The sequence below is a fragment of the Micromys minutus genome (genome assembly GCF_963924665.1).
Source record: "Micromys minutus genome assembly, chromosome: 23".
Classification (NCBI taxonomy): Eukaryota; Metazoa; Chordata; class Mammalia; order Rodentia; family Muridae; genus Micromys; species Micromys minutus.
The window spans coordinates 17,843,490-17,857,295 of NC_137958.1; the positions used below are offsets into that span (position 1 = coordinate 17,843,490).

At 36.9% G+C, this 13,806-nt stretch overlaps 1 protein-coding gene across 1 annotated transcript in view; it reads right to left on the minus strand.

Annotated features, from left to right (window-relative positions):
• Window positions 1–13,806, minus strand: part of CACNA2D1 (calcium voltage-gated channel auxiliary subunit alpha2delta 1) — a 412,683-nt gene that overhangs the window by 53,522 nt on the left and 345,355 nt on the right. The window contains exons 13-17 of the mRNA XM_080936313.1: window positions 6,648–6,726; window positions 5,811–5,860; window positions 4,521–4,610; window positions 1,806–1,883; window positions 396–470 (exon numbers count right to left, since the gene is read on the minus strand). Coding sequence (XP_080792439.1) covers window positions 396–470; window positions 1,806–1,883; window positions 4,521–4,610; window positions 5,811–5,860; window positions 6,648–6,726 — 372 coding nt within the window. The remainder of the gene's footprint in view (window positions 1–395; window positions 471–1,805; window positions 1,884–4,520; window positions 4,611–5,810; window positions 5,861–6,647; window positions 6,727–13,806) is intronic.

Here is a 13,806-nt window from a genome sequence, read left to right on the forward strand (position 1 = left end):
ATGCTATGCCTGAGAAGTGCAGGGCAGAGAGCACAGCAGTCATGTAGGAGCCAGGGAAGAGCAGCCCAAGAGGACTGTGCAACTGGTTCAGGGCAGCAAAGATGAAATATCCCATTTAGTAATATGGGGAATACCCGAGGGAGGTGGATTAGCCTGGGGAGGTTTAAGGAGTGAAACAGTCATTGAGCTGTCTAAGGCACATAAAGCTATAAGGGCTGTGTGCATGTGTCTCTCATTCAAGAATCCAGAACATTGGGGCAGTAGCGAGAAATGCACTGCCGCCAGGATCAATTTGAGTAGTTAATTGGGTACCACAGCATGCATTTTGTGGACACACTACTTTGGTGCATATTTTTGAAATAGGAAGCACAGTCAAAGCATAATTTGCAGCTTACTGTAAAACGTGGTGTCAGTCTCTTAATATCTTCCAGAGACACATCAACGCCCATCACACCAAGAATCAACTGGTTCTAAAAGAAGATGGCAAAGTTAGTGCATTTTATACCAGAACTTATTCTACAGAAATGTATATTCAGTCTTCAGTCTTACACACACACACACACACACACACACACACACATGAGACGATACATTTGATATCAATTTACAAGGACTTGTAGATTTAGCTGCTTTTTTTTAACAACTTCATCATCACAATTACTAATTTATATAAAACATTAACGATTGAAGATAAAATACAAAAGACATTAAAATTCTATTCAAGAAAAGAGTTGGGTCAATAACTGTGGTCTCCTGCTATGAACCAGCCAAGGCTGAATAAAACCAATAAAAGAAAACAATCTGACAAATAAGCCACACTGAAAATTTAAAACATAAGGAAGGACACAGATTATTACAACATTACAAATTTCAGTTTTTAGGCCTCAGGAATATTTAAGATGTCAATGGACCTGAAAGTGAGAACCAATGCTTTGTAGAACTTCAGTAGTAAAATGAAGCAGTTAACTAAACTTTATTAAAACTAAACACACAGGACTGGGGAGGTGACTCAGTGTTTAAGATCACTAACTACTCTTCCAGAGGTCCCAAGTTCAATTCCCAGTAACCACTCGGTGGCTCACAAGCATTGTAGTGGGATCCAGTGCCCTCTTCTGGTGTGTCTGAAGAAAGCAACAGTGTACTCACTTACACTAAATAAATAAATCTTTAAAAAAAATAAAAACTAAACAAACAATGCTTTAGTACAACAGAATTCACTTAACCAGAAACCAGAAATAAACATTTATTTTATCCAGCAATATAACCTGTATTATATATAACCTATCAGTAGTAAAAAACTCATTTTGAGACTAATATTTTATTGAGCTGTAAAAAATAATAAAAGAAGGAACCTATTAGATCCTTAGGTTATTACAGAAAAGCTATTGCTTGAGACTTCAAAAACACAGATTCAGTAATCTATTTGCATCAGATTCAAAGAGAGAATGTTTTGGGTTTCTGTATTTTTGCCCCTGAATTCTATAACTATATCAAGCATATTTTAAGAAGTGGCCTCAGCATAGTACTGTCCACCTATCACGTCATTACTTGCAGTCTGACTTTCTGTTCCCGTCAGATCACTGTTAGACCAACTGAAGCTGAACCCTGACTCTAAGGCCACCAGGATTTGACTTCACTTCCTTTTCCCCAGGTGGTTATCACATGGACAGCTGTTCCCATTGACCTCTAGCCTTACAAGACAATTACATCATATGTCTCTCCTTATAGAAATATCTTATCCACATGGAGCTTCAACGTCATAGTTTATCATTTTTTATTATTAATTTTATCAATGAACTTTTAACCTTCAAGTTAGTCTTATTTTCAGATTGGCCAGTGACGTTGAAGACCGGTAGAGTTCCAGTAATGACAAGTCCCAGCTCCTAAAAATAGACAGAGAAAGAAAGGCCAATGAAAGCAACAGTTTGATCTTCGTACTATTGCATTAGCCTTTGAAACTGGAAACTTTACTCTACAGTTACCTTGTCAAGAGTCATAAAACCCTTAAAAGCAGCTTTGAATATCTTTGAAAAAAATTTTTTTAAAGAATCGATGAAATTTTCTTAGAAATAAATACTATTAAACAGTTTTGAATTAAGCAACGTCTAGTAAGTATTGAGAATAAAAAAATCAACTTCAAATGTAACTGTGACATTCTAATTATACTGTTCACATTTAGAATTCTTCCACAATGATTGCTCACTTAATATCAGGCGCCTCCATGAAAGACTCACATAGAAATGGTACCTTTAGTTTGCTGAAAGCTGTTCTGTGTAGCTTCATTCACAATTTTTATGCCCTAAGTCAAAGTGTTGTGCTGTATCTGAAATGTCTAGTTGAATGGTATGCTACACAGAAGAAATACACAAATGGTAACACATTCCTACATAATTCTCAGTGAGTACTGTGATGTTTTACTGTGACTTTTAAATAATCATCAGATGAATATAATTTTAACAATTAGATCCTGGAGGGTATTGTTCTCTCCAGGCACTGTGCAACAGCACAGAATACAATCAAGAAAGGGGTTGGGGGATGCTGCCTCCTTATTTTGAACATTCCAACTCTTTCTTTCTCCCTTAATGTGTGAGGAGTCTCACTTCATTCTCCAATGACGCACTCTCACCATAATACAGCCCTGGTTCTGTTTCTTGCCTATAGCCAGAGTCTGGAATGCTGATCCTGTGCTGGTATTGTTTCTTCGGTGCACCCAGCGATCCTAAATTTGATAATGTACTGTTTTATATGGTTCCCTCCTCTCTGTTCATTACAGAAATGTGACTTGTGCCACCTTTAGCTGAAATGTCTCTCTTTTTCAACCACCCCCTGCTCTAACTCCAACTATACAACTTCCTTTTTTCTTTAAAGTGTCACAGATCCTTGAAATTTTCACATCACAGTAGTTATCAAATTTGTTCTAAATACTGTATGTTCCCTTCCTAATAAACAGCCAATTGACTGAAGTGCACTTTGAACCTCTGGCATGCAGCAATTCTAAGTGATGGGTCACTTACTTTTCTACCAGTACAGAGACTGCTCTCCGTGTTCTCTGACCATCTAACTTACATATCCCCCAACCCCCTTTTCACATCTTGTTTCAGCTTGTAAAGTAGAACATTTAGAATCAGCATTTCCTCCCAGTGTTATTTGTGTTATCAGTGAGAAGCTTGCCAGCAATGCAGACACTCTGGTTGATGAACTTCTGGTCATAGGAAATTCAGCAGAGCTTAACTATTGGCTGCCCCTATCGTGTTTAGTCTGGGATGGATCTGAACAACTGAAACATCTTGGTCATGGCTGGAGATGACCATGTGACCTTAAGTAAATAAGTAATGTCAAGATGGAACACTGGACAGTCATTTTCTGTGGCTTGAGGTAAGCAAGCTTCTCTTTATCTCTCTTACCATGCCAGACTGCTGTTAATAGTCTATTTTCTCTCTAACTTCCTGTATGTGTTTATTTTGAAGTACCAAGTGATAAGTCATTTGAACGGGTTGCATTTCGACCTTCGGGTTCATCACTGCACTTAGAAAAGCAGCAAAGACATATAACTGGACTCTCAGTAGGGAAAAGGGCATTTCTGAATCAGCATTTACCTTCAGCTTTGTGTTTAGACACTCAAGTATAATTACTTTGATAAATGACTAGAAAGTCTCCAAATTCAGATTTGGTATATGAAACAAGCTTAAGTATTGTAGGTTTTAATGAATAGTGTCATAAAGAAAAATAAATTACAACAGTATTTCCCAGCCTCTCTCACACTGACAACGTGGGCTAGATAAATTTGTGCTGTGTGGAAAATGGGATCCTGTCAGTCATAAAGCAGTGGCAGCTCTCTGTACCACTCTGTTCTTGACAAAATGTCATTATATATGTTCAAATGACGTAGACAGGAAAAAAGAACCACCCCCCCATAGATAATTACTGCTTAGGCAAGGGCAGAATGCTATTGTAAGATGGTAACTTTGTTATGGACAACCTAACATGTGTATGTTAACTCACAGCAGGTTTGCGAGCTGAGTGAGATATCTCCACAATAATGTCTGAATCTGAACTCAGAGCCAGAGATCCTACATGAAGATAGGGTTATGTCCATGAAGATTTAAATACCTTGTCAGTTTTCTATGGAGCTCCATATAGATACTGAGTTTGTGTAATGTACATGTAGTTAACGACAGACATCCACTCTGGAAATATATTCATCAAAATGTTCAAATATCGAGTTTTTGTATTTAAAAAAAAACCCAAAAAGCTAATTCCCATACGTTGAACATTTTATGTTGGAAACCTGGTCTTTTCAGTAGATCAGGAACAGCCTAAACCTTTACACGTGTGATTTTTTTATACTGATGCAAGTCTAGGGATTTCTGCACACTTCCTAAAACCGGCTGAGAAGCTTCAAAGGAAGGAGGTTTCGGGAGGATTCAGTGAAGGGAAAATGGAAAATGTCCCCTAGAGTGAAGGCTGTCAGTTAGGCACCCTTACTATGACAGCTTTAGCTGAGAGTCCCATTCTCTTACCAAGGCATCCAAATACACATTTGTCCATTGGACTTGCTTTGCTTTGTCACCGGCTAAAACCATTGGTCTTCCCAGAACATCTAGATATTCCTATTTATACAAAAGGAAGGTTGTAAAACATCAACGGAACAAACAAACAAACAAACAAACAAATGCTATGTTTAAAAATAGCCTTCGAAAACAAGTTAACAACGGAAAATGACTATGGAACCAAATTATTAAGAGTGTGTTTATCTAACTTGGGGTATTTTACATTTTTGATCGAACTTAATTCTTAAACAATATGTCTATATTCATTTGGTCAATAATGTATCTTCTCCTGTTTAAATTTTTTCCTAGTACCAATCAGAACACCACGTCTAAAAGTACAGCCAATGATAAGTGAAATATATTCATTATGAGTTGCTTTTCATGCTGATCTAAACTATTTAAGGCTCTGTGGTTTATGTGGGAAATTGCAAAAATTTGAAATGATAAAGCAGCCACATACTTGCTTTCATATAGCAGATTGTTTGGATAAAATTCAAAACTGCATTTAAACATTAAAAAAAAAGGTAGCTGAAATCTGTGCCAAGTCAAGACAGCAGAGTCCCATGCACGGCTGTTTCCTCTCAGACGTCAGTGAGCTCAGCACGCACTGCCACGGAGGTCACACTATGTAAGTTAAGTTTTAACAGTTATTTTGTACATCACTCCTGGTGTTTCAAACTGAGTGATGATCTGTAAATCACAATTTATGAATGTTTCAAAATTATTACTATTTAAATTAAAATGGCTGAATTTCACGAAATGTCCCATCAACAGTGGGCTCCCCTCTGCCCCCACAAGTGAGAGGTGCTAGAAAGTCAGCTTACTGTAGGTTTGCTTCAATCAATATGTAAATGCACCTCTACCAATCGTGGGAACAGCTCAGTCCTATCTCCTTACATCACTTTCCCAGAATAATTAGTGTTTGATGATCTGTATGGCTGAGAAAGTCAAATAATTTACAATTGAATAAACAACGATATTAAATTATTACTAAATTTTATTTTATCTATTTTCTATGACCTCTTGAAAGACCAAGAATAACAATCTATTTTATACATGTGTTTACCTGGGGTTTAAATGTTTAAAGATATGAAACTAATAAATATGTTAGACGGTATTATATAAAAATGTAAATTACATAAATTGTTTTTCTTATTTTCTTTAAATTGAACTCATTTAACCTAGGGTTTTATCTTTTAATTTCAGGAAGGTAATCTTAAACCTGAATAAAATGTTTTTAAAAAATTAAAATAACCTTACCTGAGTATTGATTCTTATTGCGCCAATGGAGGGAATCTCATAATAATAACCTGCAATACATATACAGTCATAAGTACTGCCTTTATAATACAGACCCACAAAAACAGTCTTATGTTTTTTAAAGGAGGAAAAGGTAACTTTTATTCCAGCCTGAGCACATAAATAAATACTATGAAGTATTTATATCAAAATATAAATATAACTATTAAATTCCTAACACTATTGAGTAATAAATACCGTCAACAGCCTTAGAGAACTTATGATAAAATTTACCGTATTTCTGGGTAGTATAAGATAACTACTGTCCTCTACAGAGCAGTAAGGAAGCTACAGATATCAAAGCATCTTCCCTAGATAAAGTATTAAAGGAACAGATAGATAAATAATTAGTACGTGCATCATTTTCCAAAACACAAGTTTTTAAAATGTACTCTGGTTTTCTTTACGGCTGTAAAATAGCCAGGTTAATCGTCAAAAGACTTCCTTTTTTTTCCCCTGAGTACAAATAAAGTAGTTCACTGCCTAAAGTTTGAACACTGAGGAAAGTATGAGATGTTTTTCAAAGAGTAACTACTCAGTCAAAGGACAAAGCTACAGCAATCTGCTGTATGTCATGCGGTATAATCCCACTTTTGCCATGATATGAGATCAGATTTGAGTTTATTCTAATGCAGTGCGAATCTCAGAGTTGGACCTGTGTTCTTTTCTCTAGAGTTCCGAATCTAATTCTTTTATTTCCTATTTTACATTATTTTAAACGGAAGTAAAGACCTAACGATGGTTTTCGAAGTATTTTATCTTCTAGGAAACTATGCCTAAGAGTCACATGTCCATTACCTTTATTTTCACAAGCCATCCATTGAATGGGTCCTCTGTCATAATTATGTTGACCAACAGAAAATGTAAACACACGGACCTAAGACAGTTGAAAGAAACAAAAACAAAAACAAAAACCGGTGAGTAAAATTCAACTGAACAGCAAAAACAAGTTGCTGAAGCAGAATCAATTAAAAGGTCAACCAGGCAGTGAAATTAACAAAACAGGACACACACTGACGCCGCTAAAGTCCTTGAGGACCTAGAAGGAAACCGTGCATCCTGAACACAGATCCCAGAACCTCAGTGGTTTCCCCGCCATGCTGTCCCTCAGGTATCCAGGCTCCAAGCTCAGTGCCTGGGCAGCCGCGGTGAGAGCCTCTGTGCTAAGCTCCTCCCACACGGGTAACTCTCCTCCCTTTCCACCTGGTTAAACCTAGCACCCACCTGTCAATCACAGTAAAAACCTTTCTCTCTCACGCAGGCAGAGGGCGATGCAACTTCTGAGATATCTGAGACCATACTTGCCTGCTATTTATTTACTGGAAAGGATGGCTTTTTGTTTTCTTTCTCTCATAACTCCATGCTCATTCTCTCCATGCTGGAGCTTGAGACCTGACCAGAAAGGAGCCATCTTCACAGCGCTGACAGTGGCTGCTTTGTTTGGCACCAGATTCTTGAGCACAAATCTCAAAATACTTAATCTCACACGTCTTTTTCTCCTGTTGGTCTAGGTCACGGATGCTATAATACTCCGTGCTGTCAAATGTATGCCTCGGACAGTGCTCTTCCATCTGTGACATTTTATCCGAGCCACAGTTTGAGTCAACCAGGTTTGCTTCAGCGAGCAATGTATGTATGCACCATATGGTGAACATACCTGCTCGCTCTGTCCATGTAGAGGCAGAACCGTTGCTACAAAACCCAGTCTGCTCTCTAACTTGCCATGGCCCTGTCCCAGTTGCAAGTGCTGCCTCGGTTTTAAGGTCCTGTGGCAGCTCCTCTACAGTGATTCCTGGTTTGCATCTGAATTTTGGTCGCTTAAAAATTATATGGATAATGATAAGGCCTAGAAGAGACAAGCACCCCCCCTCTCCCTCTCTTGGCTGATGCCACTCCTCTCAAAAAACAAAACAAAACAACAACAAAAACAGTACTTTAGTTTCTTGACATTTTCAACTGGGTCATTTAGGGGGCTGTCCATATATTTCAAAACTGTTAGTCCTTATTCAGCTGATTCAATTCTAAGAGAACTACTTTTCTAAGGCTGAGCACCCTAAGTAATAATGCAGTTTAACTGGTGTACCCTAAGGAATCTCACATGGGCACGTCCTTCATAATGTTGGACGGCATGCCCCACATATCCAATTAAAGCACAGCTGTCTCTAGTTCTTGTTACCACAACACAATTATGGGAAAGTACTTTCCATCAGACACTGCTCAGTGTAAGTGAATTGTATTTCTAATAACAGGGGGACTATACTTAGACCCACGGTGCGTGATTATTTTGACCGGTGTTATTACTCAAGCAGTGCAAAGAAACATTTAAAAAGGGAGACGAGCAAAGTGCCTTTGTGCCTTATTTGTTTTACTGGGGACCGTTCGCCTGACTTCCACGCAGAGCACAGAGCTCATGGATCAGGACAAAGGACTTGGGGATCCGGCGGGGTGTGGAGGAGCGCACTCTGACACAGTGTCTATTTAAAGTGCTCCACGTTCCTCTTTGCCTCACTATTCTGTGTTTAGCCTCGGCTTGCTGACTTCTCTCTCAGTTGTCTTATCTGCAGAAATGTACCATACTGCCATTTTTTTTTCTAGAAGATTTTCAGTGGTTACCAAAATGTCAAGAATTACAAATTCAACCTCTGAATAATGTATGAGGCTGGCTTATCATTATGGTATTTATAAAATCTATTACATCCAAGGTGCTTATTTTTTTTTTTATCAATTTAATGGAGATAATGCACAATATGTGTATATCAACCATATAAGAAAACAATCATTCTATAGTTTTTAAATTTACATACTTAATTGAGAAAAATGTTCTCACCCAAAACAGTCTGTTACACATGCTTTACATTACAGTGAAACATCAATATAAGTTATTGCATTCTGAGGCCAAACTATTTTTCATAAAGTATTGTTTAGTCCAAAATCATTGCAGTATTTGTCTTTTTAAAATATATTTTTCCTAACTATGTCAGGAGAATTCTTATTTTATGAATGTTAGGCTTGAAACATTATAGCACCCAGTGGTAACGATGGTGATCTTGGTGCACACTGGTTTCTCTTCAGAATTTCAGACCTCACCCTCTGCTTCCTATACTGTGTTGCTGCCACCCAGTGGGGCCATCCAGGAACTAACTCTGAAATGTGGAGTGGTCCAATCTGAGCGTACAGCTAGTTCAACTTGGGTTTTCTACATTTCTTTTCTTGAGATACTAATTACATTTCTCCCCCCCCCCACTTCTGCCTCCAAACAATCGCATATAACCCAGCCCCATTCTCCTTCAAATCCATGCCTTCTTTTTATAATATATGTAAATATTCCTATAGTGAAATATACGTATGCACATTTATTCCTATATATAACCTGCTAAGTCAGTATAATATTACTTGCATGTGTAGTTTCCACATCTTTAAATTCATAATTCTTGATAAATGAAGCGAGTCTCTAAACGATTAACAACCCAAACTTCAAAGCAAATAATCTCCACTAAAGCCTGAATACATTCCAGCTATTGCTAGTCTGTACTGCATGAACTACAATATATATATATATATATATATATATATATATATATATGTATGTATGTATATATGTATGACTATATATATATATAGATATAGTCAGAGAAAACAATGTGAACTTTGGGATATGTAGCCAGGAGCTAAAGGCTTCATCTGAATATTCAGGCAGATGTGCTACATTCTACTGTGCCTATATTGTGTCAGCTCAGCTTCTGTGCAGGGTGAATTCTTTGACCTATGCTAGGAGAGCAGTTATAATCATGTGGTCAATCCATATAATTAGCAGAGGCACAGGGGGAATTTTCCAAGTGAAACCTACTTAGAAAAATCAGTTAAATGTTTGTCAACCCATGTGAACCAAATCTTTCTTATTGGGCCAACATTGGAGACATAGAGAGACATAAATGGCTTCAAGGAGATTTGTCATGTTGGAGCCCCAAAGTGATCTGGGGGAAATGGTGTAGAATACAATCCAGGTTGCAGGACAGTTCTGAGCGCGTACACTGTAACATCTATTGCATTTTTTCACTGTTTAGTGTTCCGGTGTGAAGACTGGTTATGTTAGGAGACAGAGCAGAGGCAATTGAGTGTCCTCTGTTCTCTGGGAGACTGAACACCAGGTTTGCTGTTATTTTTCATGCAAGTCAGTTTAGCAAAATGTGGGAAGAAGGTGGTGAAGGGCACTGGTTTGCATCATGTGTTTTGGAATTTGGACCTTTTCTATCATGCTAAATTAATATCATTCTTATATTTCATTGCAGAGATTCTCTCTCGTTTAATAAGAACTTCCAGCAAACGTAAGAATCTTTAATTTTTTTTTTTGAATCACCCTTGATTCAGACATAGGTGATAAGCAAAGAAGTATCAATGTAAATATCTTATAGGAAGGTAGAAAAGGAGAATCGACTTCACAGGTTTGTCCTCGGCTCTCCAGACATATGCTGTGTGCCATGAGTCATGTGTCTACCTGCCATATATGTACTTATATGATAAAACGAAATCAAAATTTAACATTTGGTTTATTTGAACAGAATTATTTAAACTTCAATAATTCATAGTTGATTGCAAACCTAGAATACTTGATTCAAGAAAGCAGCAAATTTAGCTTTTTAAATATAATGATGAGTTCAATAGTGTAATGTTTGCATGGCATATATGAGAGAGACCTTGGGTTCAATCTTGAGCACTGGGCAAAAGAGATAAATATATAATAAAGTATATATCATCACTTCATAACTTTATTCCCAAGTTATCCCTTCTGTTAAAGGATTTTGTAAAATTCTCTGTCTTGTTTGTTGAGATCCAAAAGACTTTTCTTCCATTAAGTGCACCCTAAACCCACAGGGTTAGCTTTATAAGACCGTTTGAATTTGTTTCCCAGAAGAATTCAGTTCCTGGAAACTGTCACCTCAACAATTATCAGTTACCCAGAGTTCAAGTTTAATTTACAATAGGCAAGTCTCCAAGGAGTAATGGGAATGAGTCTATGAAGAAAGGAAGCCAGTAAAACTAAAATAAGAAACTTCAGCTATTCGTCCATGTGTGAAAAGTGATGTAAGAGATGAGCTTTATAAGTTCGTGCTGGGAACTAAGACATTTGGGATTAAGCCTATCAAAATACTAGACGGGAAGGAAAACCTTTAGGAAAATATGCTACAGTGGTTTCTACAAGTCACAGACATATTTATACACAGGGCCTTTAAACAGCCTACATTTCTAGTGCCATAACATGAGGCAATAAATAAAAGTCCAAATTCAAGTTCACAGTTAATTTATTTTCTAAAACTCAGGATCTGAAAGGTATGTGTAGCCTGCACAGTTTGGATGATGCATCTTGACTACAGTTTGGCTATAGACTCAAGGAGCATCCTTGCTGATGGGGATGTCAGATTGTCTGCATAGGAGGGAGGCTCCAGTGTGGGCAAGTGGTTAGCCTCAGGGCTGTATAGAGGGGAAAACTGACAGATGACCAGCCTGAAACATTCTTGTGTGAGGCTGTCAAATTTAGACTTCACAGAATTTAAGTTTTTAACTCTTATCACTTATGAGACTTTCAACAAATTTTTTGATGTCTCCTATTTTGACTTTCATATTTTAACAATGTGGCAACAAAGATAATGGCGATTCTACTTTGCTTATGTGAGTGTTCCAGCTATGAATAAAATACTAAATGTGAAGTCTTTATAACATATAGGACTCATAACAGTGTAAGTCTTGGCTGTTGTACTAAAGATGGTGATACACCATTAGCTTTGAACACTGTAGACAGTCTAACAATTCACTTCAGGTTGTAAGCTTTTCCTATATCAGAGCTGGGTACAAATAACACTTTTCTAGATGAGCGCATTTGGACATATATTTATTTTGCACAACAGCAGACGTCAATGCTAAGGAGTTAATGACATCTATATTCTGCCTGTCTACATAGGTCAAACCCACTTCAGTTCCAAAGATCTAACCAAAAGCAACAATTTAATTTAATTCATGCCTGCTGAATCTGACCAAGTAAATATCAGAAAACAATTGTTTAAAAGGAAAACAACATGCGAGCGTCATAAAGCTTTCACATACGTCATCTGAAAGGCCAGGCTAATGTTTCTCTTGTGTATCTTGCAGATGTGTCGACAGTGTAGATCTGTGCTTTGGGTTCATACTGGAGTCCTGCTGTTGTAATGAATCACTTTCATGTTACTGGATTATCGGGAGGACTTTCAGTCCCTCCTTTCTCAGAATGCAGGTCTTGAATTTCATAAAGTGGGATAAAGCTACAGGAACAGGGATTTCCAAGCAATCTGCAGTCGTATAAAGATTATCACAAGCTGACTTCAGAACGCAAGCTAGAGAGTGATTCTGATCAGATATTCTTCTTGGACAATAAGAGGTACTTTAGCATCACTAATAATGAGATGTTAAAAGAACCTTGTGTACTGGACAGATGAGGGTGAAAGATACCATCAATACAAATCATATGGACTTCCCTATTTTCAAGAAAGGTACATGAAGGAGTGTAATATCATCTACACTATAAGTTACGGGAAATATTATGGAAAATAATATGGGAAAATATTATTTGAACAGCCTCCACTTAAATGAATTACAAATCTGTTTAATGTTTTCTGATGTCTGTGACATTTTTCTCATAGTTTGAAGTGTATTCAGTATATACAGGACATGTTTGTAAACACTGGGCAATTGCTATGAGCTACACTATGCTATTGCTATGAATGCCATAGTATGCACACAAATTTATGTCATACTACTTCATGAAGCTTCTAGGAAAAATAAAAGCTCAAGAGAAAATGTCAGCCTATAATGCAAGTGGTCAACTGGTGCAATGGAAACAGAACAGAAAGAAGGTACTTTTAACACAGTGCCAAAGAATGCTCAGGCAAGAGGACCAGTCAAGAGATGCTGGGCAGAGATCCCGCTGAGAAACCATATATGAAACAGTTTTAATCAAAACAAAAGGCAGAGATGGAAACAGTCAGACCAATAGCTTTTTGTAGCAAAGTTTTAAGCATGAAAGATACCAGGTTGACATAATATAATTATGACTAAAACATAATTCAAGTACACTCTGTGAATCTAAAGTTTGTGATTATATATATAATGTACTTGGTACTTAAGGTGATAATTTAATGCTTCACAATAATTTAATGATTTTGGATATATATATATATGTAGATATAGATATAATCTGCAAAATGCACTAGGTGAGATACCTTAAATCTGAATAAAATGTACCTGGTAAGTATTTTATTAGTGCAAAGAATAAATTGTCAATCTTAATTTTATTTTAAGAGAAATAAAAATAAAGCAAATTGTTTTGAATCAAAAATATATACACACATTCTAGCACACACCTGCACAAAGCATTCCACTTAAATTGACGATTTCTCCATAGGGTAGGTCAGTACTGCATTGTTTCAATGGTAACCTGACTGTAGCATAAACCATATTGGGATTTGTAAACAAAGGTATATGGCTTTTGTTAAACACTCTAAGAAATGATTGAAAGTGCAAAAATATCCAAAATAAAAGATTTTAGAATGCAATGTAATTGGTAAATTACATCCAGTATTTTATAAGTTAAACAGCCTTCTTTATTGATGTCAGAACAATTCCTTACAAAGACTATGATGTTGTATGATGAAGGAGGAGGGCACAAAGAGTGTAGAGAATAAAGTAAATTATCTCTTGTAAAATTTCCTACTGTCAGTTTAAAGAAGGGGCAATTTTTACTGTAAACACCAATGCACATTCATTCAGTTGCTTGTGACTCGGTGTACACATTTGCCGATAACACTGGCTGCCTTCCTACTTGGCAATTCAGGAAAGAGTTCATCATATTTAAAAGTAAACCTCTACAGATTTTTATAACACTTTTCGGTGATTCTGACATTAGCTGAACATTCCTTAGTTTGAAAAT